This window comes from Balaenoptera physalus, assembly GCF_965194825.1.
Source record: "Balaenoptera physalus genome assembly, chromosome: 9".
Classification (NCBI taxonomy): domain Eukaryota; kingdom Metazoa; phylum Chordata; class Mammalia; order Artiodactyla; family Balaenopteridae; genus Balaenoptera; species Balaenoptera physalus.
In genome coordinates, this window is record NC_138888.1 from 21,837,384 (window position 1) to 21,862,474 (window position 25,091).

Sequence of the window (25,091 nt, forward strand, 5' to 3'; positions counted from 1 at the left end):
GGTCTGGGAGGATCCCACATGCCGCGGAGCAACTAGGCCCGTGAGCCACCGCGTCTGGAGCCTGTGCTCCGCAACAAGGGAGGCCACGATAGTGAGAGGCCCGTTCACCGCGATGAAGAGTGGCCCCCGCTTGCCACAACTAGAGAAAGCCCTCACAGAAACGAAGACCCAACACAGCCAAAAATTAATAAATTAATTAATTTTAAAAAATCTATTAAAAAAAAAGAGTCAAAAAAAATCAACTGAAATCATTATGTAGTTTTCACAATGATGTTGTTGTCATAATTCCCATCCTCTACTCTAATAAAACTAGTCTTAAAATAAATCTTTTCTCTGTTCTCTTCAGTCGTATATTCATCATCTAACTACAGTTTCAACCACCCATTTATGCAGCTGACTACCCACACTAACCCCTCTCTGTACCCCAACACCATATTTGGAGATGGACATCTCATCTGGGGTCTCACCAGGGTCTCAAAGATAACAGGTCTCTATAAAGAACACAAATTTTCTCAGTTGGGTCCTCTTTACTCCCCGATTTCCATTAATGGGACATCCAGATACTCAACACTCAAAACCATATCTGCCTTTCCTGTCACCAGGGAACCAACTCATAGTCTTTGGCTTGGAGCCTTTCTCTTGGTGGTCCCCTGCCCAGACCACTCTCTCCACCACTCCCATCTGCCAAAAGCCTACCCTTTTCTTTAAAGCTTACGATATCTGATCCAGGAAACTTCTGCTAATCCTTCCAATTTGATGTGATCTCCTAACCTTTAAACCTCCTTGTATACTTCTCTTAAATTAGATTTATTTGAGAGACTGTCTTATCTGCTTGATTAGACTTTAAACTCATGGGCTTTATTGTATTCATTTTTGCATCCCTTGCGTCACTAGATGCAGCAGGCACTCACCAAAATTTTGTTTAATTGGCTCAAATTATTAATGAATTCTTTAGATGAAGTGAATTTTTCCAGTTGTATGCATGCAAAATAAATAATAGTTCACTGGAAACTTAAGAGTGTACTTAACTGGAGTACAGAAATGAGCTCATATGAATATCAGGGCACTGCCAAAAACTGCTTTTCTTTCCTGGAACAAATATTTATTTAACTTTGTATTATGGTATGGAATATTTCAAATATACATAAAAGTAGAAAGAATAGCATAATGAACCCCCATGAACCCATCATCCAGTTTCAACAACTCATAACATTTTCCCAATCTAATTTCATCTGTTCATCAACCTTACTCCCATTTTTTTTTTTTTTTTCTGGAGTATTTTAAAGCAAACTCCAGACAGTATATCATTTCACTTATATATCCCTCAGGAAATATCTCTACCAGATGAGGTTTGTTTTATAATTCAACCACATGTCAGACCTAACGAAATTAATCCTAATTACTTAAGATGATTTAATATCTAGTCTTTGTTCATATGTCCTTCATTTGTTGCAATCATTTTATTCAGAGAATGCTTGCTTTAATAGTTATCGCCTATTTTAAACAACTTAGTGCAAGGCACTAACTCTTGATTCTTTTAGCATATGTGCTGGAAGAGGTTAAGGAGAAAGGAGATATTCAATTTCTGAATTACTTAGTTTGCTTGATTCATTTCCTTCCCTTTTTCCACTACTGCTGTTTTGGATCTTTCTCATTAGCATGTTTATCAAAGAATGGGAAGGGAAAGGAGGTGGGGCAAAAGCTGTGATTTGTCCTACCATACCTCTTGTCCCTTTCTTCTATAAGAATAGAAGTCCTGGCACAAGGCTAAGCACTTAGAGATGACGTTTCCTAGACTCTGTTGCAGTTAGATAGCTACGAGACCATGCAATTTTTTGAGCAAAAGTGATGTGTGCCATTTCGGGATCACACTTTTAACTGGAAAGACGTGTGCCCTCTCCTCTCTTATACCCACTTCTTAAGGGCTTATATGCAGATGCCGATGAAGAAAAACCCTAGAGGATCCCAAAGCAACCAGATCAAAGAGCCCAGGGCCCTGGTTGACCTCATGAGGAAGAGCTGGCCTGCCAACTTCCAGACCATCAGTTTTAAACTATGGTTATTTTGGTATCTGTTACAACAGCTGTTCTGATATCTTAATTAAGATAGAAGGTAAAACTCAACAATGTCAGTCTTATAATTTTCTAAAAATCTAATGAGAGTTTCTATTGCCAACGTGACAGATAATCCAATATTCTTTGCATGTGTTTTCAATTATTACTAGCTATCACTCTGTCTTGAAGTATGATGATTGACTGACACTAGTTAACTGAATGTACACTGTGAAAATCCAGTGTGGCTGGATTTTGTTCCAGGCAAACTTTTTTCTTTTTTTTTAACATCTTTATTGGAGTATAATTGCTTTACAATGGTGTGTTAGTTTCTGCTTTATAACAAAGTGAATCAGCTATACATATACATATATCCCCATATCTCCTCCCTCTTGTGTCTCCCTCCCGCCCTCCCTATCCCACCCCTCTAGGTGGTCACAAAGCACCGAGCTGATCTCCCTGTGCCATGCGGCTGCTTCCCACTAGCTATCTATTTTACATTTGGTAGTATATATAAGTCCATGCCACTCTCTCACTTCGTCCCAGCTTACCCTTCCCCCTCCCCGTGTCCTCAAGTCCCTTCTCTACGTCTGCGTCTTTATTCCTGTCCTGTCCCTAGGTTCTTCAGAACCATTGTTTTTAGATTCCATATATATGTGTTAGCATATAGTATTTGTTTTTCTCTTTCTGACTTACTTCACTCTGTATGACAGACTCTAGGTCCATCCACCTCACTACAAATAACTCAATTTCGTTTCTTTTTATGGCTGAGTAATATTCCATTGTATATATGTGCCATATCTTCTTTATCCATTCATCTGTCGATGGACACTTTCCAGGCAAACTTTTATTTGAGTCCTCCCCATGCTACTACCTATGAAGAAATTATTAAAACTATATGACACTTTAAAAATCTATAAAATGGGAATAACAGTGTTCCCTAGAAGACGAATTACAGTGAATAAATAATGTATATCAAAGGAGTGAACATGGTACTTGACACATAGAAGTATCCAGAAAAGGTTAATTCCATTTCTTTTGGTTCTCTGTGCCATAAGTCAGAAAGATCTAATGATGTTTTCCAATTCTCTACTATAGCTGTAGCCATTCAGGTCTCCAGCACTTGTTCAAAACAGCAAAGTTATCACTGGACACTGATTAGGGGTCCTGGGATTTTCAATGCCAGTTTGTTTCTAAAGACTGTGAAAGAAGTTATAGGAAAAACTTGTGGATGAAAATCACGGACCTTATCCCAAGGATTATACGGCTGCTTAGAAGAAATGTTGATTAGTAGCGTATTAGTTAGGGTAACATGAGCTGAATATAGCACACAACCCTCACATCTCAGAGGGTTTGAATCCTTTCAATAACAATAGATGTTTCTGGTTGGCAGGGAGGCTCTGCTCCATCTAGTTATTCAAGGGTCCAGATTGGCAGAGTCACCAACCAGCGTGGTAACATGGGATGGGAGGGTCAAGGGGGAGGTACTTATGGGCCACAACTGGAAGCTGATGTATGATTTGAAGTTGATATATTATTTCATAACTTCCACCACATTCCACTGTCCCATGAGTCTTATGGTCAGACCTAACTGCAAGGGATGCTGGGAAATGTAGTCAGCTGAGCACCCAGGAAGAAGAGAAATGAATCTGGGGATCAGCCAGCAGCATCTACCGTAAGTAGCAGTGAGACTGAAAGATAATTTACTGAACTATAATATTTAGCTTCAACTTGAGTAGTGGGAGAATACACTTGGAAAAACTTACTCAAAATCTCTATTAACAGTTTCTCACAAAAACCCTTTTATGATGTAAGAAACAAATTTAGGAAAGATAATATTTTAAAGAGTTGATCAGAAAAAAAATCTCCTGATCACCTCCAAGTGACTTTAGTAAGTAATAAAAATTACTTTAAAAAGTTTCAATGTCAGAAAACCTAAATTATTTTAGTTAGAAAAAGACTCAAGCCTTGGATCATTTTCCTCTAAGAAAAAATAAGCACTTTTGTTTAGGAAAGCATTTAAACTTTTAAGGGATTCTCAGAGTTATTAACTTCAAGTTGTCTTTTCCTAAACAATGATGTCCTAGTTACTGAATCAACAGTACACAGGTGGCCCAGAAACCACAAACACATTCATCACAGCCACTGTCAGAATCTCTGAGATATGTGGTGAAACCTGCTAAGAGGCTGCAGACTATTATGTTACACTATAATGATATTTCCAGAAATAAAGGGGATTACACATTAATAAAGCAATGAAACTATGCAGGTAACCATGACAACGGCTGCAAATTCAATAACATTTCATACTCCTGAAAATTTTTTTCTTTTTTTTTTTTTATTGCCAGAAAGATTAGAGAAATTATGAGAAAGAACTGAGAAGCATTTATGTCTCATCTGTACTCTTGTACCTCCAAGGATGTCATGGGCATGCTTAGCACATTCTAACACCAACTTCACAGCAACCTAAAATGCTCGTTCCGGTTCCTGTCTCCATATTTATCTTGAGAAATGGTCAAAGCAGGGAGCCCACAGTTCAATGTCTTCAAATGAACTTCAGGGAACTATTTCTCTAAGTCAGGTCCAATTTCATCCATTTTCTAAAATACATTTCTCTTTGAATCCTCACCAAAACAAATGGCTTATCTCTAACGACACGTCCACAGAAATTTCCGAAGGCTCTTAAACATCTAAATCAGATTTCAGAAAATTTTAAAGAAAGACATATAATCTAAATCATTCAGCTTTCCAATTAATCAAATTATGTTTTTGTTTTTGTTTTTCTGGCTTCTGATGTGTTGACAAACGGGATGTCACAAATGGGAAGTATTATTTTAAAGTTTCTTTTCTCCACCCCTCAAGAAATGCACAAAACAAGAAAATTCTTTTTATCAGTGGTTCCCACATTCTCCTATGATTTATCCTTATTATGTATAGATTAACATTCAGATCAATATAGAAAAAAAATTCTGGATGACAGTACACTAAGTGGTAGTAAGAACACCAAAGGCCATCTTCGTGTAGCTGGGAAAACTGACCCTGTGGAAGGTGTGTGTCAGAAATAGCCCCTCTTTCACCAGGAGAAAATGGAGGGTCACAAGGAGGTGAGACCAGTAAGGGAAGAATCATCTACCCCTCAAATGCTGAGCTGCCCTTGTCTCTTGCTCAAGTGAAAGATGAAGCGATCCATCTTCCCTCATCTAAAGAAATGCCACATGGATGAGATTTAAAAAAAAATTTTTTAATTTTATTTATTTATGGCTGTGTTGGGTCTTCGTTTCCGTGCGAGGGCTTTCTCTAGTTGCGGCAAGCGGGGGCCACTCTTCATCGCGGTGCGCGGGCCTCTCACTATCGCGGCCTCTCTTGTTGGGAACACAGGCTCCAGACGCGCAGGCTCAGTAGTTGTGGCTCACGGGCCCAGTTGCTCCGCGACATGTGGGATCTTCCCAGACCAGGGCTCGAACCCGTGTCCCCTGCATTGGCAGGCGGATTCTCAACCACTGCGCCACCAGGGAAGCCCCTGATGAGATTTTTTTTTTAAAGATGCTTTTTGCTCTTCAGGCAGGCTCCTCTTTTCTCCACTGTCTGTCCCCTTGTGGTCCTTTTGCCACTCGTCAGCACCTGTGCGGGTTGCTGCCCTCGTCTGATCAGACCTCCGTGTGGCCCAGGATGCTGCGCACCTGTCGTCTCCGGAAGTGCCCTGTAACATCCAGGAAGTACTCTCCTCTCTTGGTTCCTCTTCCCCTTCTCCCTCAGCTATTCCCCCACCCCTGTGATGACAGCGTCTCAGTTTTTCCTCCCCGTAGTGTGGACGTTGGCCAAGGCTCCACCCTCAGCCTCTTCCCCTCCCTCCTAAATGCAGGCTGTCCCTGTCAATTCTTCTCCTTCAACCCCGAAGAAGGAAATAACCGTCTGATTCCACACTCCCTCTGAAATCCTTCAGCCACTCCCCAAAGCCGTTAGGATCAAGTTCAGTCTCCTCCACCAGGACACTGGGTGTTTCTGGCCTGGTCCTGGGTGACCTCCCAGTGCCACCGAACTCCTCACACCTTTTCTGCATTCAGATGACTCTCCACACAGCTTGTCCAACATACGGTGGTATTTCCTGCCTTTGTATATGCTGTTCCTCTAGCTCGGACACTGTTTCTTTTTTTCCCCATCTCTCTAATGTGTAAATCAAATCATTGCCCTCATGCAAAACTTTGCCCTGCTTCTTGTTTCCTAAGAGATAAAACCAAAACTAGTTTTTGGTATGTAGGACTTTCCCAGATCTGAGCCCCTGCTTATTTCTCTAACCGAAGCTCCAGTTATGCCCATATCTTTGACTTCACTTCCAGAAATATCCAATTATTTTGAGTTCCCGAAGCTCAGCCTGAAAGGAAATTCTCCCAGAATCATTGCATCTACTTCCAATGTCAGCTCCTGAAAAGTGGTCACCTCCTCCATCCTCTCTTGGAGCTTTAATTTTTCTCCCATGATTGGCTGTTCTTTCTCAAGAAGAACAAAATCAGTACCCAGAACAGTCCCAAGCACAAGGGTGTTCAGTTGAGCAAATACCCATGAATGGGTTCATCTCTTACTCTGACTCTCCCTCAATTCCCTCGGGGAGGCCTGATGGTCCTGCTTCTCCCTCTTTCCAGTGTGTTTCTTTGTCCTTCTGCCATGAAGAGCCGCAGAGGTGCACTGAGAGCCTCAGCTACTGCTCCCGGGGCAGTAATGACCACAAGTGTGTTGGGGTCACTACCCAAGAGGTAGAGGTATCGAGCACACATCCAGATTCTCCAGGGATCCTGAGGTTACAGCAGGCTGGGGACCCACGGGAAAGTAAGGGCCAGCCCAGAAGGATAAAGAAGACCTTTAGGTTTCTGTCCATACGTTAAACTATATAACTTGAAATTATCCAAATAAATATGTGGATTAAAGACATTTCTAAGATCAGCCTCCCACTGAGTTATGATCTCCTGATGACAGACTGTCTCATATATAAAAATAGCCATTTGCATGTGACTTCTTCCTCCTCTCGGTCAACAGAGCAGGGGATGGGTGGGAAGAATAATTCCCTTCTAAGTCACTTGCAATTCTTCCCGGCCTTCTTTTGCATTTGACTGATCACACTTGAAGCAATTTATTTCTCTTACATAATCCTTTTTCTTTCCCCACTCTTTTCTTCCATCTCTTGCTGAATTACCAGGAAAAAGGTTATTTCCCCATTGACCACTTAAATTTTCTAGCCCTCAGTTTCTCCTTCTGTGAAATGGGAATAAGGATAGGGTTGGGATGAAGTGTACAATATCTATAAACTGCTTAGCACAGCAGAAGGGGGGAGCGTGGTATATGCGGGCTGTGATCATTGCCCTTTATATTCCATTTACGGGTAACAAACGCAGGACGATGCAAGAGATAAATCCCCACTAAGGAAAAGGATAGTAAGTCTTATGGTGAAGTTAACATATATGGCCAGAGCCATCAACTTCCTCACCCTCTTTAAAATAACCAGAACAATCAGTCAACACTTATTTCTCACTCCTAAGTGCAAGGCCCTATTCTAGGTCATGTGGAGGATACAAAAAAAGAGCAGCGAGGAATTGCGGAAGTCATAACTATTTCTTTTCTATTTGTGTGATGTATATTCTAACCATTTCTCAAAACGACAAGGCAGCTTGCCATATAAAACACTCAGGGCAGTGGAAATCAACACAAAATAAAGAATCAGATGAAAAAAGTACACTGGGAAAGGAGAGAAAACCAGCTGGCTATGGCATGAGAACACGAAATGTGGCATCAGAGGAGAAGCGGAAATATCTCCCATTAATGAGAAGCACCAGGAGAGACAGCACTGTTTCCAGTATTAAATTCTAGGAGGAGATTATTGCATGGATACTTACATAAAAAAATACTGAGTCGAATAATAGGAAATATCTTCAGAATCGTTTTGCAGAACAGGCAGCTGAGATTGACAGAAAAGTGCCTGGAGTCAGACAGGCTTGGCTTACATCCAGGCTAGGCTGCAGTGTCCTACCCTCTTTGACACATTAACTTCTCTGAATCTCAGAAACGGTGATCATGATCCCTGCTCCCCAGGGTCACTCTGAGGGTGAAATGAGATCGCGCAAGTAAGTGGCTGGCCACGGCAAGCGTTTAACAAAGACTTGTGTCCCCCACCCCCAGGGGTACGCTGTATGAGTCATTATTCCTAATAAATATGTATGGACTTTAACGCTCATCTGTAATTCTTCATAAAAATGGATGAATCATAAGTTGTCTATTTGTAAAATTGTTTGACTGTCTCTCCCACTAGACTGCAAGCTCCACAAGGAGAGAGGTACTTCCTGTTTTTCCTTCCGGCATAAGTGGTAAGGAGCACACTACACAAATATGTGCTCCACCAATATTTACTGCGGGAAGGAAAGAAGGCATTTTTAGTGAGAACTTACTAACGTGGTCTAAGCGTGTTGCTTTCTGGTGAGTAGCTTGAGGAGTACACGTGGATGCAGAGACCCTCAAGAGAGAACGGTTTCTGCTCACTTGACAGGCGCTCTCAAATATCCACGTTAGATGTTCTGAATATCTCATGTTCCTCCATTTAAATCTGCTTTCCCTCCAGCACCAGCATTCAAGTGAAAAGTGTTAAGCAACTCAGCTATTGATTTCACTGCTTTCATGTTCTTTAGATCTATGTGTTTCCAACAGTACAGTCTACTATTTATCACTGAAAGTGCACAATCAGCTTCAAAACAGAATGAGGAGAGTTTATGAGCTAGCCTTGAAAATGAATGACCATTTATAGAACAAAATTTTTGGGTGAAAATATGTTCCCAGTTCTAAATGACTAGCTCATGAATGAACTTCTGAAACCCGGTCCATTTGTACTTCAGGTGGTCTACAACGTACTGATAGATACTATGAGAGTTTCACCTTCATAATGCCATGGTGTTAAAAAATGTAATCTAAAGTAAAATATTTTGTACCTTTCCTTTTCTCCTTCCTCCCTACATTCCTCCTTTTCTCTTACCATGTTTCCCAAACACGGTTAAAAAAAAATTCCCTATATTCTAAGCCGCATTGGCAGAAGAAGCTCCAAAAAAGTGTTAAGGCTGTGACTCACCTCATTGTAATTCTCCTTGTAGGATTTATGGAAAAGGAGTGAAATCCAAGAGAATAAAATAAAACTTTAAAAATCCCACTGACAAGTAAAAATCCATTCTGTAGGAAATAGAGTTATATAAAAGATTTATATTTTGTTTCATATAACTCAGAGGAAACCCATATCCCCTGTTAACTGCCGTCTCTAATTAGTTACAGACCATTTAACTCCATAAATATTTTCAAGGATTAATGATAACTGACACATGTATTATGCCTTTAATCTTCTAAGTAATGTTAATATTGATTCATTTTTCTTAGAATCTTGGGGTGGTGCCAGATTCTATCCCAGTAGAAACCGAGGCACCTTGTGACCAACGCATAATGGTTAAGTTGACCTGGTCATGCATGTTTACCCAGGTTTGTCTCTTTGCCGTGCCCTCCACTCAGCTCAGCTCCAGCCATCACCACGGTGACTTCCCTCTTTGTGTTCTTCCATCAACCACTTTCATCAAACCCCAAGAAAGCCTAGAGACCCATGAATTCAAGCGCTCTCAAACTTGACTGTGCCTCAGAACCATGTGAAGGAGCATTAAAAAAAAATACAGATGATGCATGGGTCCCATCGCAGACTGAATCGATCAGCATTCATTGGTTGGTCTCTGAGCACGAGACTTAAGCCAACCTGGCTGACCAACATTACTGCAGTTTTAACAGCATGGAAAGAAGAAAGCATTATTCAAGACCTCTAAAAGTGAAGTTGTTTTTAAAGGGAAAGAGGAGTTTTCAATGGGGATCTGTAATGGTTAATTTTATGCGTCAACTTGACTGGACCACGGGGTGCCCAGGTATTTGGTTAAACATTATTCTGGGTGTGTCTGCGAGGGTTTTCTGGATGAGATTAACATTTGAATTAGTAGGCTGAGTAAAGCAGATTAGCCTCCCCAGTGGGGATGGCTACATCCAAATCTACTGTAGGCCTTAAATAGAATAAAAGGCTGAGTAAGGGAGACTTTGCTCTCTCTGCCTAACTGTCTTCTAGCTGAAACACTGGTCTTCTCCTGCCTTTGGACTCAGACTTGGACTAGAATCTACACCATCAGCTCTTCTGGTTCTCAAGCCTTTGCTTGGACTGAAACTATATAATTGGCTCTCCTGGGTTTGCAGCTTGTCGACTTCAGATCTTGGGACTTTTCACCCTCCATAGTTACGTGAGCCAATTCCTTATTATATACACACATCCTACTGATTCTGTTTCTCTGGAGAACCCTGACCAATACAGGATCATAGTTCTTTTAACTGTGTGTTCTAGTATAAATATATATGAAGGTACATAGAAAACATTTGAGAGAGATTTTGCAATGATAAGCCACAACAGCAAAGAAGACAAAGTGCCGTCATGTTAGAATAAAGGTTGAGAAAGTCCACACCTTTGGAGAGAAGGGCCCTGTTCAATTGAAGGGAGCTATGGGGGAATGCAGAATAGATCAATACATTTTTCACAAGAAAATGCTTTACATTCTATTCACATACACATAAATAATCTCATATGATTCTAATAAATAGGATGGTGAGATTGTGAATATAGATTAAAGGTGAAGGTGTTGTCTGACTTATATTGAATAGTGATAAGCTCCCTGCTTCCTCAGATCTAAAATGTTTACTTAAAAGATAAATGAAAAATATCATCAGGAGGAGAAAGGCAGTGCTGTGTGCTGAAGTCAGCAAAACAACGACACAAGGACTCTCAGTGATCAAAAGCTCTTTGGCCTGGGCCTTCTCTTTTTTATTCTGGCTCTCGGTCCCCATGCTCTGGGGGACCTGTGATGTTGAATACCAGAAGTCACAGTGTTCCTTATAGTTGATGTTCCCTGCTGCATTTCCCTCTCCTTTTATCATTCCTCCTTCAGTCTTTTATTCATTTTTTTCATTCCTACATCGTTTAAGAAGTTGAGAGATGTTTTAGGAAATACATTAAAAATCAGTCATGTTAATATGAGAGAGCTTTATATTAGGAATGAGGGCTATTTGGCAAATTATGTTCTCCATTTTAAAATATTGAAAAGTGGGGAAAAAAAGGTAGTAACTGCAATTTAAAGCAAATCTTCCTAAATACAGACAAAGAAAACAGGATAAGATAAAGGAATCTTTCTGAGTTTCCTATGCCAGAACTTTTCAAGCAAACTTTCCAAATACAGGCAACTGGGGAGAAAGAAAATTCACATGCAAATAATTTAGCACATGACACTTAGTAAAATCTAATGAAAAATCACCAAACTTGATTTCAATATAAAATTGCTGCATGCAAAAACTGTTTTGCAAATACATTACTGGTTTTAACATAAGTTGCTGTAGAAGGTGTGTTGCAATAGCTCTATTCTATAATTTAGACTTTTAGCTTAGTTGTATGGCTTACTTATGTAACTCTACAAAATGATGAGTCTGGAAGGCTTGAGCTTATAAGGAAAAAATGCCTTCATTTTAGTGAGTCCAGTCTACACTCACAGAAATATCAAATTACTTATTGAAAAATCCCAGATGAAGTAACAAGGAATGTTCTGGGAAGTTGCTGTTGACAGTGTGTTGCCCTGATCTTATAGATGTATGTTTCCCAGGATTACTTAGAGAGGATTATCAGCATTAAAAAAATTAGACTTGCTGGAGGTCTTTTACAGTCTCCTCAGGGAACTCTAGAGGGGTTGAATGGTCTTTTCTTCTTCTTTTTTAAAAAGAAGTATAGAATCTGATTTTGCATAAAAATCTGAGAGCTGGCTTCAGAGAAATCATGAAGAATTAAGAGAATTAATTAAGAATGAATTAAGAGAAGTGACTTGTTCCCCAATGTCCTTCCAACAGCCCACCTTGACTGCCCTGACCTTGGACTGTCACAACTGTCCCATGTGGGTCAAAGCGAGGTCACAGGAGGGGCAGCTGAGGGGGACCTTTCCAAGTCATACCGATCCAGCAGCTTGATCACTGACTTCCAAATAAGGTTAAAGCACAGCTTCATTATCCAGAGCCTGAAATGTCAGCCAACTTCACCAGCATGAGAAGTGCAATCAAAAGGAGACATTGGGCACTGACTTAAAACACACCACTCAGTAAAACGGAAATCCATACAGCAACAACTGATGTCAACATCGCTGAACATTTTTAAACAACTGCAACAGATTACTATATGGGTGCGCATACTGAGATAAAAGAAACGTTCCCTGCCTGGAGTCTAAATCTGATGAACTGGAATCATATCAACTGGGCAGTTTTCAAGCACAGAGAGTTACTTCTTCCTACCGTCCTTTCTTTATCCACCACCTGCATCTTCGCCCCCGTTTGCAGCTAACCCTCCGTTTTAAGCTCCCATCTCCCCACTTACAGTTGGATCCTTTGAGCATCTTCCCTTCCTTCAGCAAACGTTTGAAAAAGAAACACCTAGGAGGAACAACAGCGGGAAGCCAATTTTCACCATTATCTAATTTTTCCAACCTGTTACAAAGTGCAACTAATAACATCAAGAGGGAGCATCGTTCCTTGTGCAGGTTAAACACTCATGGTACACCAATACCAAATGAAGGGGCCGAGTTGTGACAATGTGATGAATACCCTTCTGGGAATGGCTGGTGAAATGGCACTCCTTGAAGGCCCATATTTCACTAACTTGGCAAAACTTCGTTTCAAGGTCATTTCCAAGTGCTCGTCTTGTGCAGAGCAGCATGCACGGAGCAGCACTAGCATGGCACCAGGTCAATCCATTAGTCATTGCTGGAGTGAGCCTTCTGTGGAGAGGCAACCGGCTTCAGAGTCAGATGGGCTTCAGAAAGCATGCCAAGAAAACGTTAAGATTTGAAATGCTACAGAAAAGAAGGTTGCTGCCTCTTTTAATTGCCTACTATCCTTGCAGACGGTGGCTTTTCATATTTTTATGCAAATATTACATCTCTACCCAGTGTGAAAACCGGGTTAAAAAATGTGGTAAGTGAGTTTGTGCATATGTCTTCAATTGAGAACAGTGTCGAGTGCCAAACTTTGACCAAGCTAATCAGACTGTAGGTCTGTGTGAAAGCCTGAAGTGGTGGAATCTAGTTGCTATAGCTGCAAATTAAACAAATAAATGAGACACCATGGAATGCAGCAAAATATCTGTGGTCTGATTAGTTCATATTTGCCATATGTGTGAATATTAGCAGTCGAATTCTGAGTTTAAGCAAAGTTCTTTTCAAGAAGTGCAACTGAGGGCAAATGCTTAAAAATAAATAAAGAAGATCTGAAGCCTATGTCCAAAGATAAATATTTTACATTTTATATAAGCCTTTAAGGAATTTCATTAACTTTTTAGGTTAGGAGTATATACAAATTCCGTGTTGCTACAAATACAGGATTTCTACCAGGGCACCTTCCCTGGAAGCTTTAGACAGAGTTTGACACTAATTTGTTACTTACTATATGATGATAAGTTGAAAGCATTAGCTAAGGGATGTACTTTATTTTATTTTACCTTATCTTATCTTTTCCCATCTTATTTTAGAGGATTTACATTTATTTGGCCTACTATGTGGCAGGCACTGGGCTATGTACTTCCATGGCTACAATCTCATGAATTCCCACAATAAGCTTTAAATTCTCCACTAGTGGAACTCGGCAGAGAAATTTAGAGAGACTGTTGAGCAGAGAATGCTATTCTGATTAGCCTCTTAAATCACATACACTAAACTGTTTCCATAGAATAATAAAACTGGAGAAAACTACGGAGGTCACTTGGTTCAGTTCCCTTTTCTAGGTGGCTCACAGGTCTGCATCTATTTGAAGTACGGCATATGGAAACGGAGCAGCTTTTTTTGAGTTTACGTGGTGTGAGAGAGAATAGAGCAAAAAAGACATTCTGTTGTGTGTGCGGTCAAGGCAACAAGGACGTATAGAAAGGAATGTTTAGGGCTTCCCTGGTGGCGCAGTGGTTAAGAATCTGCCTGCCAATGCAGGGGACTCGGGTTCGAGCCCTGGTCTGGGAAGATCCCACGTGCTGCGTAGCAACTAAACCCATGTGCGCAACTACTGAAGCCCGCGTGCCTAGAGCCCGTGCTCCGCAACAAGAGAAGCCACCGCAGCGAGAAGCCTGCGCACCGCAATGAAGAGTGGCCCCGCTCACCGCAACTAGAGAAAGCCCTCATGCAGCAATGAAGACCCAACGCAGCCATAAATAAATAAATTAATTAAAAAAAAAGAAAGGAATGTTTATTAACATCGATCTTTTTACCCTACACATATAGAGAGTAGCAATGTTAACAGCAGCACGTGGACCTATAAGATAATTAGATCTATTACCAGATCACATGAATTAATGTATTTGATAAGGATGAAAAAGTTTGCATTAAAGGGAGACATTTCCACCAATCAGGGCTAATCTTTGCACTTAGGTTAAAGCATATCTTAATTAGATCATTAGGTGTAAGCTCCTTCTCTGAATATGGATATGGCAGAACAATAGGAAAAAAAATCACTCTTGCTTAGATGAAAAGGAAAATAATTTAAAATGCCAGGAATGTTTACCAGTGTCTTGATGAAATATGTTTGTGAGCTATAGTGACAATTCATGTTGAAAGACTTGTCTTTAACTCGATGTTAAAGCTCCATGGAGAGAGGCCCTCGGTAGAGCAAGTGCCGTGGGGTCAGGCAGCTCAGCATTCTACTCCCAGCTAGTCTCCTCACCAGCAGGGTGAGCTTGGACAAGCGGACATCATTCTCAGTAACAGTTACTGCTGCCTGCTCTTCCTGTCTGCCACCACGTATGTCATCATCATCTAAATACCTGTCTTGACCTTAGGAATCAACCACCCTCTCCACGCACAGTTACAACGTGGTTATAATTTACTGCTCTGAAAAATCAATTATGTTGTTACTGACTTTACTCAGAGTGTCGTCTCCAAAGCAGCTTCAACTCAATGGCACAAACTTAGGCACCGCAATTCAAAACAAAGAATACATCATTTTATTAAACCCCAGTGTATCCATTCAATGATCCTCAAGTTCTTAGTCCTGCAGCTTCCCCAGAGCCCATCCCATATTCACACTGCATTTAACAAGCTGGAATTCCCTAGGAATACATCTTAGGGTCCTGCAATTTGTGGAAAAACAAAAATAACAACAACTTTAAATCTTAGCTTAACCACACTGGTCAGGTAAGAATGATGTGGAAGCTTTAGTGTAGAGAACAGGAAAACTGCCAAAAAAGTTGATGGAAGCTTGGACAACACTAATAAGCAAGGACGATTGCACTTGCCAAATCATGTGAAAGTGTAAAAACAAATCTAGACAAGCTGAAGCCTGGTCAGCGGACAGAGTGTGATGAAGGGCATGTATACCATTTCCTCAATAAACGTTTACTGAGTGTGCACTTAATCCCAGACACTATGCTAGGTTTTGGAGGAAAGGATAAAAAATTTTGTTGTCCTTTATGGCCTCATAACCAATTGGAGGAGTAAGCAAGTAACTGAACAGTAACCAAACAACGTGATGAGAGAAAACATAGGTGTATAAACAAAGTGTTATGAGTGCAGTGAGAAGACTTACTCAGACGCCGAGGAGCCTCTGGGCTACTTCACTCATAGGTGGTTTCTGAGAAAGAAATGCAGAAAGGGGGCATCAGACCTTCAGTTCTTCTAGAAAAGTAACTGAGGCAGCAGTGCGGAGAGAGGTCTGGTGATGAGACAGTGGGGAGGAGAGAGATGAATTGAGCTCGTTGCCTCAGTTCAGTTGAATGATGATGAAGCTTTGAACTAAAGCAAGGATGGTGGAGGTTAGGAGGCTGGGGCAGACTCGACAGCTACTTTGGAGGTATATACGATATGGCTTGCCAACTAACTCTGAGGGGTCTGGTAAAAAGGAGCTTTTAGATGCATCTTGCCATTATTGAGAAGGAGATGAAAGATGGGGTTACAAGATTTAGAGGAGGGGTTAATGAGGTTGTTTCAATATGTTTATCTCAAGGTCCTTGTGTCAAATGCAGAGTGTGATGCCCTATGAGACACTGGACCAGGAAGTACAGACTTGGGAATAACTCTTGTAGGGCAGAGATAGAAGTCATGAGGGAGAGTGAGACCCTTTTGGAAGAGAACATGAGGAGAACAAATAGGACTGGTGTTTCAATCTTGAATAATGGATGAAGGGACTGGGCAGATTTGGACTTAAAAAGAACGGAAGACTCAGTTCCTTATGAGAGTCTTTCCTAAGCTGAAGACCCCATGGTCTTGGTCTACTACTGAAGCTCCATCATCAGGGATGCTCAAGCAGAGACTGAATTTGCCAGTATATTGTTCAAGTGATTTAAGTATCACATGGTGTATGGACCAGATGATCTTTGGAGTCACTTCCCAAGTCCAAGATTCTGGCATTCTGTGCCTCTGTGACAGAAAATGCAGCTTTTTTTCCCACTTCACTTTCTTTGGCAGCCATCACTGATGCTTGCTGAGGTTGGAACTTCAATTAAAAGGGAACTGGAAAGGATATAGGGATGGACTTCTGCCAAGGAGTTAAGTCTGTGGCTAATGAATGATCTGTCTGTGGTAGTGAAGAAGGAAGCCAGTTCCCAGGACAACACCTGCCTGCCTGTCCCCACCCGTCCCCCAACTATGAAGAGCTAAGGGCAGATGAATGGGAAACATATGAATGAAGTTTACTTTGAAATATCTATGGATTTAAGGATTAGGGGTAAAAAAACTTGAGTAAACCACTCTTTGGGTTTTGCTGACCCCAAAATATCTGAATATAATTTATAGACCTTTTGATGAACTCACAGTACTGCTGGGCCTGCTCATCTATTAAATGCAGCAAGAAAAAGGGCAGAGTGTAAGCCAAGTAATATTAGCCTTGAATTCTACCCTTGCATGGAAAATCAGTTCTACAAAGGAATTTGTGATGGCAGGAAGTTACTTTAAAAAGGCATCTGGCTATTACGCTAGAGAAAAAATAACTAATACCCAAATAAAACAATCAATATATGGAAGAACTTTTCAATACATTTGATCCAGGCTATTACTTATCTGGCCTGTAGCTCTTAGATGTTCCAAGGACCCATGGTGTGTTCTTCAGACATCAATTCTGGCTTTTTCAGGTAAGAGAAACAATATATGTACAACCAATAAGCCCCTCTGGGGGGACAGCAGGCCATGCATGCAAGATTTGGCTGCAGTGCAGCTGAATTTGAAAAGTGAAGTAAAATACAAGTTAGGAAAAAAGTGAATGGTTTGCGGTGGCATTCTCTGTCAACAATTATGGAGGGGAAACGAGAAAGAGTGGGATAAAAGAGAACAAGAGAAAATGTGGACATAGACTATTGATAAAGTCGATTCATTCATGCAATGAATTAGGTACTGTTCCAGGTGCTAGGGATAAATCAGTCACTAAAACAAAGATCCCTGCCTTTATGGAAATTAAATTCTAGAAGAAGGAGATGGACAATAAGCTCTAAATACAACATATAAATAAAAGCATATAATATGTCAAAGACAGTAAGTGCCATGAGGGGATAAGGAGCAAGGTAAGGGGATTCCGGGGGGACGGGGTGGCTGCAGTGCCGAATAGGCTACTCAGCATAAGCCTTACTGAGAAAGTGCCATTGAGCAAGGATTTGAGGGGGGTGAAGAAGTGAGTTAAGCAGATCTCTGGTGGAGAGCATTCCAAGACAAGCAGAGTGCTTGGTGTGTTCAAGGAACAGAAAGGAGGCCAGCTCAATCTACTAACATCTATTGATTCATCAGATGATTATTGAGTACCTACACTATGCCAAGGACTATGCCAGGTACTGAAGAGAGAAAAATTAATCCCCAAAGCTCAAGAAGCTATGAAGGAGATATGGTATTTAAAACTGTGTGGTTTGCACCGGTCAGAATGGCCATCATCAAAAAATCTAGAAACAATAAATGCTGGAGAGGGTGTGGAGGAAAGGGAACACTCTTGCACTGTTGGTGGGAATGTAAATTGATACAGCCACTATGGAGAACAGTATGGAGGTTCCTTAAAAAACTACAAATAGAACTACCATACGACCCAGCAATCCCACTACTGGGCATATACCCTGAGAAAACCATAGGTCAAAAAGAGTCATGTACCAAAATGTTCATTGCAGCTCTATTTACAATAGCCAGGACATGGAAGCAATCTAAATGTCCATCGACAGATGAATGGATAAAGAAGATGTGGCACATATATACAATGGAATATTACTCAGCCATAAAAAGAAATGAAATGGAGGTATTTGTAATGAGGTGGATGGAGTTAGAGTCTGTCATACAGAGTGAAGTAAGTCAGAAAGAGAAAAACAAATACAGTATGCTAACACATATATACGGAATCTAAGGGAAAAAAAAAAAAAAAAAAAAAAAAAAAAAAAAAAAGGCCATGAAGAACCTAGTGGCAAGACGGGAATAAAGACACAGACCTACTAGAGAATGGACTTGAGGATATGGGGAGGGGGTGGGGTGAGATGTGACAGGGTAAGAGAGTGTCATGGACATATATACACTACCAAATGTAAAATAGATAACTAGTGGGAAGCAGCCGCATAGCACAGGGAGATCAGCTCGGTGCTTTGTGACCATCTAGAGGGATGGGATGCGGAGGGTGGGAGGGAGGGAGATGCAAGAGGGAAGAGAAATGGGAACATATTGTATATGTATAACTGATTCACTTTGTTATAAAGCAGAAGCTAACACACCATTGTAAGGCAATTATACTTCAATAAAGATGTTAAAAAAAAAAAAAAAAAAAAAAAAAAAAAAAAAACTGTGTGGTTTGGCCGTGACATTGTGCCTTCTTTACCCTAGGACATTTTTAACTCCCTTTCCCCCCATCTTCCTCTTTCTCATCTCCTATTCGATCTCCCTCCTTTTCATGGCCATTTCTCTTCGCACCCATGATGTTCCCTCCTTTCCTTTTCTCTTCTCTCTATCTTTTCCCCTTCCCCATCCTAGCCTCTCTATCTCCTCCTCTTCTTTCTTGCTTCTTTCAGGACTTTTTCTTTACCTTTGATTTTCTGTAGTTTAAAAGTGATACGCCTAGGCATAGGGTTTTTTGTTTGTTTGTTTTGTTTTATTTTGCATTTATCCTGTTTGGTGTCCGCTGAGCTTCCTGGATTTGTGGTTTAAGGTCTAAAATTAATTTGAGGGAAATTCTCAGTCATATTTCTTCTGTTTCTTTCTCCTTCTTCTCCTTCTGGTAATCCCATCATGCATCTGTTACACCTTCAGTAGTTATCCCATAATTCTTGGATGTCTGTTCTGCTTTTTCAGTCTTTGTTCTTTTTGCCTTTCGGGTTTTGAGGATTCTATTGATATATTTTCTAGCTCAGAGAGTCTTTCCTCAGCTGTGTCTAGTCTACTAATAAGCCCACCAAAGGCATTCTCTATTTCTGTTACAGTGTTTTTTATTGCTAGCATTTCTTTTCATTCTTTCCTAGGATTTTCATCTCTCTGCTTACATTGCCCATCTGTTCTTGCATGATGCCTACTTTATCCCTTAGCATATTAATCATAGTTGTTCTAAATTCCCAGTCTGATAATTACAACATCCCTGCCATGTCTGGTTCTGATGCTTGCTCTGTCTCTTCTAATTGTGTTTGTTGTCTTTGGTATGCCTTGTGATGTTTTTTTTTTGACAGCCGGACATGACGTACTGAGTAAAAGGAACTGCTGTAAAAGGCCTTTAGTAATATGGTGGTGAGGTGTCAGAGGAGGAAAAGTGTTCTACAGTCCTATGATTAGGACTCAGTCTTTCAGTGAGACTGTGCCTCTGGACTATGAACTTCCCAAGTGTTTCTTGGGGTTTTTTTTTCCCCCTCAGGTAGGACAGGAAGGCTAGAGCCCGCTGGAGTTGGGTATGTCCCTCCTCCCAGGTCAGTTAGGCTCTGATGATACCTCAGCAGGTTAGACTCTGGTTAACTAGTTTCCATTAAGGTCAGGCTTTGCTAAGAGCTGAGTGTTCTGATGTATTTCACAATGGCTCCTTTCTCTTCCCTCTGCTGGAAGCATGAAGGGATGTTTCTCTGAAATTTATTCTGGGAATCTGGTTGAGCTCCTGCAGGTAAATCTCACAATATTGGGGGAACCTCTCTATGCCTGGGCCACCCTGGACTTTTTCACTCTCAGGTTGTCCTCTCTGAGCCTCCAGTAATCCATCAATTACCATTCAGGTTTCCCTCCCTGGGTGCTGGTTCCCGCAGTGGTTTCTGCTCAGGAGACTCTGCTCCAGTTTAGTTGTTATTCTCTGTATTTGCTTGTCTGTCTCTCTAACCTTGGGGCAGTGGTTTGCTCTATGTTCTCCCTTCTCATATGGATCCAAGAAGCGTTGTTGATGTTTTCAATCTGTTGAGCTTTTTACCTGTTATGACGGAGTTGCAACTTCCAAGCTCCTCATATGTGGAACCAGAAAACCCTCTTCGTCTCTGCCTCACAAACTTGTTCAAAGGTTTCTCAAACATAATTTAAAAGAATACATTTTCTCAATTTACAATATTTCCAGTTGAAATAATAAAAGAAAGAGAATCGACAAAAGCTAAGATAAAATACCTTAAAATCCATTACTGATTTAAAAGAGACAGAATAATCGAATCTTCATGTCAAACTTTAGAAGGGCAATATCTAACACAGGAGAACTGGGCTTGGTAGAACTAATGATCACAAATGAAAATTCACAATGGAAGAAGCTAAAATCAGTAAAATTTGACACGAAAAAAGCTTACAGACGAGAACAGTATTCAATAATTCTGAAAGTATCTGCCTCACTGTGGATGTAGCTCTCCTTCTTGTTCTTTGGGGTCTTATTTGTTTTCTTTGGAAGGTCCATTGGGAGCCTTAGCAAGAAGTTCCCAAGAAATTTCTGACCTCTGTTCCAGTCTTACTTTTATTTTTGAAAATTTTCAGATATCTTCTAGTTACTTTAGAATATATTGTGAAAATTGAGAAAGGTAGTTTTTTCATATGAAAAAGAAGGTCTTCTTTCAACCAACAACTTATTCTATGAAATATCCAATATCAGGGTGGCAGACTCCACAGGTCATGAAATGCATAATCTTTTTATCCCAGAAAAGGAAAATTTCTATAAGCTGTATTATTTACCAAAAGAATAGTGTCAAATTTGAGTTCCTGCAAAACCAATGATCATCCAAGCAGTATTTAATGCCTTCTTTTCTGGGAAAGACAGATGTACAAAAACTTTAGTAATTACCAAATGTCAAAATAATATTGAACAGAATAAACATTTGCCTAAATTAAGGTTCTCTTGAGGATCAGTTACATATAACAAGAACAACTGACAAATCAAGCATGATGAGAGGTGGGATTTATGTTTTTGTCTCCTGATAAATTATATGGGGAATGGATAACTCCTGTTGTGATTATAAGAACATCTAGGTCATGTCTGCTTAAAGATCTGTGGAATAATAATAATATCCTAACCTTCTGCAGTGCTTGGCATTCTCAAAAGCACTTTATAAACATTAATTAGGTCTTCAATAAGCTGATACTGTCTTGTTGGTTTTTTCCTGTTATAGCATCACTGAGAGTCTGCCATCTTTCTAGAGTTTAAATATTTATTTACTTATTGCTTTTAAAGTGTATTTACTCCATTGACAATGCTTTAAAATTATAATCAGCAGAAGAGAAATGTTCACAGTTCTACTTTTGTAACTAAGAAACAAGCCAGAGTAACAACAGTGCTTCTCCTTGCCAGAGTGAACACAGTCTGTTGGGGGTACTCTGTTGGTCTGGGAAACTGTTTTCTTACTTACCTTTATCCACTTCAAACATGCCCTTCCCATCCTTTAAAACTGCATGTGTTTTTCTCATCCCCTAACTACACAGTGCCTAGCAGGGTGCTTTGCATGTGGTGGGTTTTCAAAAAATGTTTGCTAGATTGAATTAAACCAAAGCTCAGCCCCCACATGTGGCAGCCATGCGGAATCCTACCACAACTATCTGTGACCACTCTCATTACATTTTGGAAACTCCGAATCATTTGCTGATATCACTTCTGTTTTCCTTTTGTCTGATTATCAGTGGACTGAGAATAAAAGGTGATAGAAAGAAATAAATGTAAACTTGACATTCTTCTAAGTTTCAAAAGCAAATACACAAACATCCTTTACATTATCAACACTTAGTGAATGCCTAATGGGCATGTATGCTGTTTGAATTGATGGGAATACAAAGATAAATAGGGTTGCAAGGACAGAACAATTTTTGATTTTGAATATTGAACTGACTCCATTTAAATGTGCTATACTGGGGCTTCCCTGGTGGTGCAGTGGTTAAGAATCCACCTGCCAATGCAGGGGACATGGGTTCGAGCCCTGGTCTGGGAAGATCCCACATGCCACGGAGCAACTAAGCCTGTACACCACAACTACTGAGCCTGCACTTTAGAGCCCACGAGCCACAGCTACTGAGCCCGCGTGCCACAATTGCTGAAGCTCTTGCGCCTAGAGCCTGTGCTCTGCAACAAGAGAAGCCACCATAATGAGAAGCCCGTGCACCGCAACGAAGAGTAGCCCCCGCTCGCCGCAACTAGAGAAAGCCCATGAACAGCAGTGAAGACCCAATGCAGCCAAAATCAAATAAATAAATAAATAAATAAATAAATAAATAAATATGCTATACTTTATATGTTTGTATTTTTAGTTGTAATAAATTAAAATTCTTTGTGTGGAGGGTGTGTGTGTGTGTGCTATTTTAATGGAGCCTGGAAATAACCTAGTGTTTACACAGCAAGGGTGTATTACCCTTCTATTCACCCATTTCCTCTTCTCTTCTGCAAATAAATTCTAGGATTGCTTGCTGAGAGAAAAGAGGAAGACAATGGAAAGAAAGAGGTAGAGTATTTTCCTTTAGTTATAATCATGTCTAACTTTTGGCAACTTTAGTGTAAATCAAAATTGAAACCCCTGTGGATTTCAGACCCTGTAAGTTTTCTCTTATGCCTGTTTGAATGCTGCAAATTCAAGACTGACTTGATGATTCTCCTGAAATGGTGTCATGATTGATAGACTTATACACTGCATCTCAGTTCTGTGGTTCAGGGCTCTGGATCCCTAGAAATTATGTTGAGATTCTTCAAACAATGAATTTGATTCTATATGTAAGAACAGAGTACATTCTCTCTTGGAATTCTTGTAGTTATAAAGATCTAAGCAGGCAATAATAGTGAACAGGCCTAGAGAGCCGTAAACCATTTGCAGAAATATTTGACGGTTACAAATTAAACTAGGCAGTATTAAATAAAATATGTTCTATCCTCCTACATTCTTAGATATATTTTCGTAAAATAAAATAAAATAATATGATTGGATGAGTAGTAAAATTTATAAATTACAAATATAAATATTTAGTATAATATAAATATCCCCAAATTTTATTTTCTCACCTTCATTTCAGCAAATTCACTAAATATGTTTTTATAATGGAAATTCTTACAAAACTGGAGCTCTACTAACAGTATTAATCTAAAATATCAATTAAAAATAAAATGTAATTATAATTAAAGTGTATACAACTTGAATGTTTTCATCAAAACATGAACATTAAATACATGTAAAAATTTTAATGAATTATTTTCATACTTTAAAGTTAGATATTCAAAAGTAGTTATTAAAATTAAAGGAATACAAACTATAATTAATTAAATACAATTTTAAAAAAGCTGAAAATGCTGATTTAATTTTTTGATGTTTCATAAATCATATTACACATTTTTATAAAGATTAAATTATTCATGATTCCAGCATTTAATGTTCATATTTTAATTGCCAATCCAAAGCATTAGCACCATGTTTTATGCATGATGTATTTAAAGTTTCATATATACATATTTAGAGTAATGTAAATTGTTTAATATTGCAAAATATTCCTCAGCCATCAAATCCAACATCTTTGTTAGTAATTCTGGAACCATGAATTGGAACATGAAAAAAAGCCAAGAAATGGTCATTCAGCTTTTCTAAGACAAAATTCATTGGGAAAGAAATCTACTGAGCTCATATTATCTGAGAGGACTTGACATGTTCGTTAATTTATCTTTTCCCTTTCCTAAATATTTCTGTCATTCAAATCCTCCTTGCATTTCTAAGTAGTGTTTTTCTCCAAGAGTGAGAATTTTAACCCATCAAAGTGAATCAAGGGAAAATTAGGAGAGTCCAGCTGAAGTTCTAATAACTTCATACAAACTTAATAAACCATTCATTCGCAACATTAGACAGTGCCAGTATCTGCAAAGATTGTGATTTATTCTCTGGCCAGAAGGTAACAGTGTACAGTTTAGGGATGTAGACAACAGGCCAGATTGCCCAGGACTCTACTTCTATAGCACATGATGCAATCATTTGTTCTCAGCTAAGTCCCTTCTGGTGTCAGAAACTTTCTAAGCCTCAGTTTCTTCATCTGTAAAAGGGATAATAATTTCTTGTTCATAGAACCACTAAGAAAATTAAATTATATAGCCTGGCACATAGTAGGTTATCGAAAAATAGTAGTTATTAGTATTGACTGGCAAAGAATTATGGGGACTGGCTGTACTGCATTAGTCATCAATCTAATGATTATGTACTGGTCTTCCTATATGCCAGGTGGCTGGGCAGAGACGCAGGATTCGAAGGCTGCCATTTTGCACTAGCTGTATAACATTTTTGCGGACATGTACCATGGAGATACAGAAGTGCGGGGCCAGCACAGCTAACAGCGGAGCAAACTTGGCTTGTAAAAGTGGGTAAAGGCTCCATGAAGAAGACAGTATACAAGCTGGCAGGATAAGCAAGAGTTTCCCAGTGAAGAATGGGAAGGGCATTGGGGGCAGAGGATTGCAAAGACTTGGGAGTTATGAAAGCATTTCCACATTCAAGAAAAGCAAAAAGTTGGAGAGAGGCAGAGTAACCACGTCAGGCTTCTGGTTAAATTTAATTGACAAGACCCAACTGATTTGTTT

General features: G+C 39.8%; 1 protein-coding gene and 1 long non-coding RNA gene across 8 annotated transcripts in view; both read right to left on the reverse strand.

Annotated features, from left to right (window-relative positions):
* The window catches only part of LOC309667029, a 416,481-nt gene that overhangs the window by 273,379 nt on the left and 118,011 nt on the right, over positions 1-25,091 (reverse strand). The gene's annotated exons all lie outside the window — the stretch shown is intronic.
* AIG1 (androgen induced 1) overlaps positions 1-25,091 on the reverse strand; it is a 230,541-nt gene that overhangs the window by 116,156 nt on the left and 89,294 nt on the right. Inside the window, exons 4-5 of one of the 7 annotated variants that reach the window (XR_014267306.1) lie at positions 12,508-12,563; positions 7,937-9,662 (exon numbers count right to left, since the gene is read on the reverse strand). The exons of 3 other annotated variants lie outside the window; for them this stretch is intronic. Coding sequence is in view for 3 of the 4 variants with exons in the window: in XM_082474924.1 (XP_082331050.1) it covers positions 8,100-8,139; positions 12,508-12,563 (96 nt within the window). In the remaining variant the exon portion in view is untranslated. Of the gene's footprint in view, positions 1-7,936; positions 9,663-11,033; positions 11,068-12,507; positions 12,564-22,127; positions 22,179-25,091 lie in introns of those variants that run through there. 3 more of the 7 variants (XM_082474924.1, XM_082474925.1, XM_082474926.1) reach the window with 3 other exon arrangements.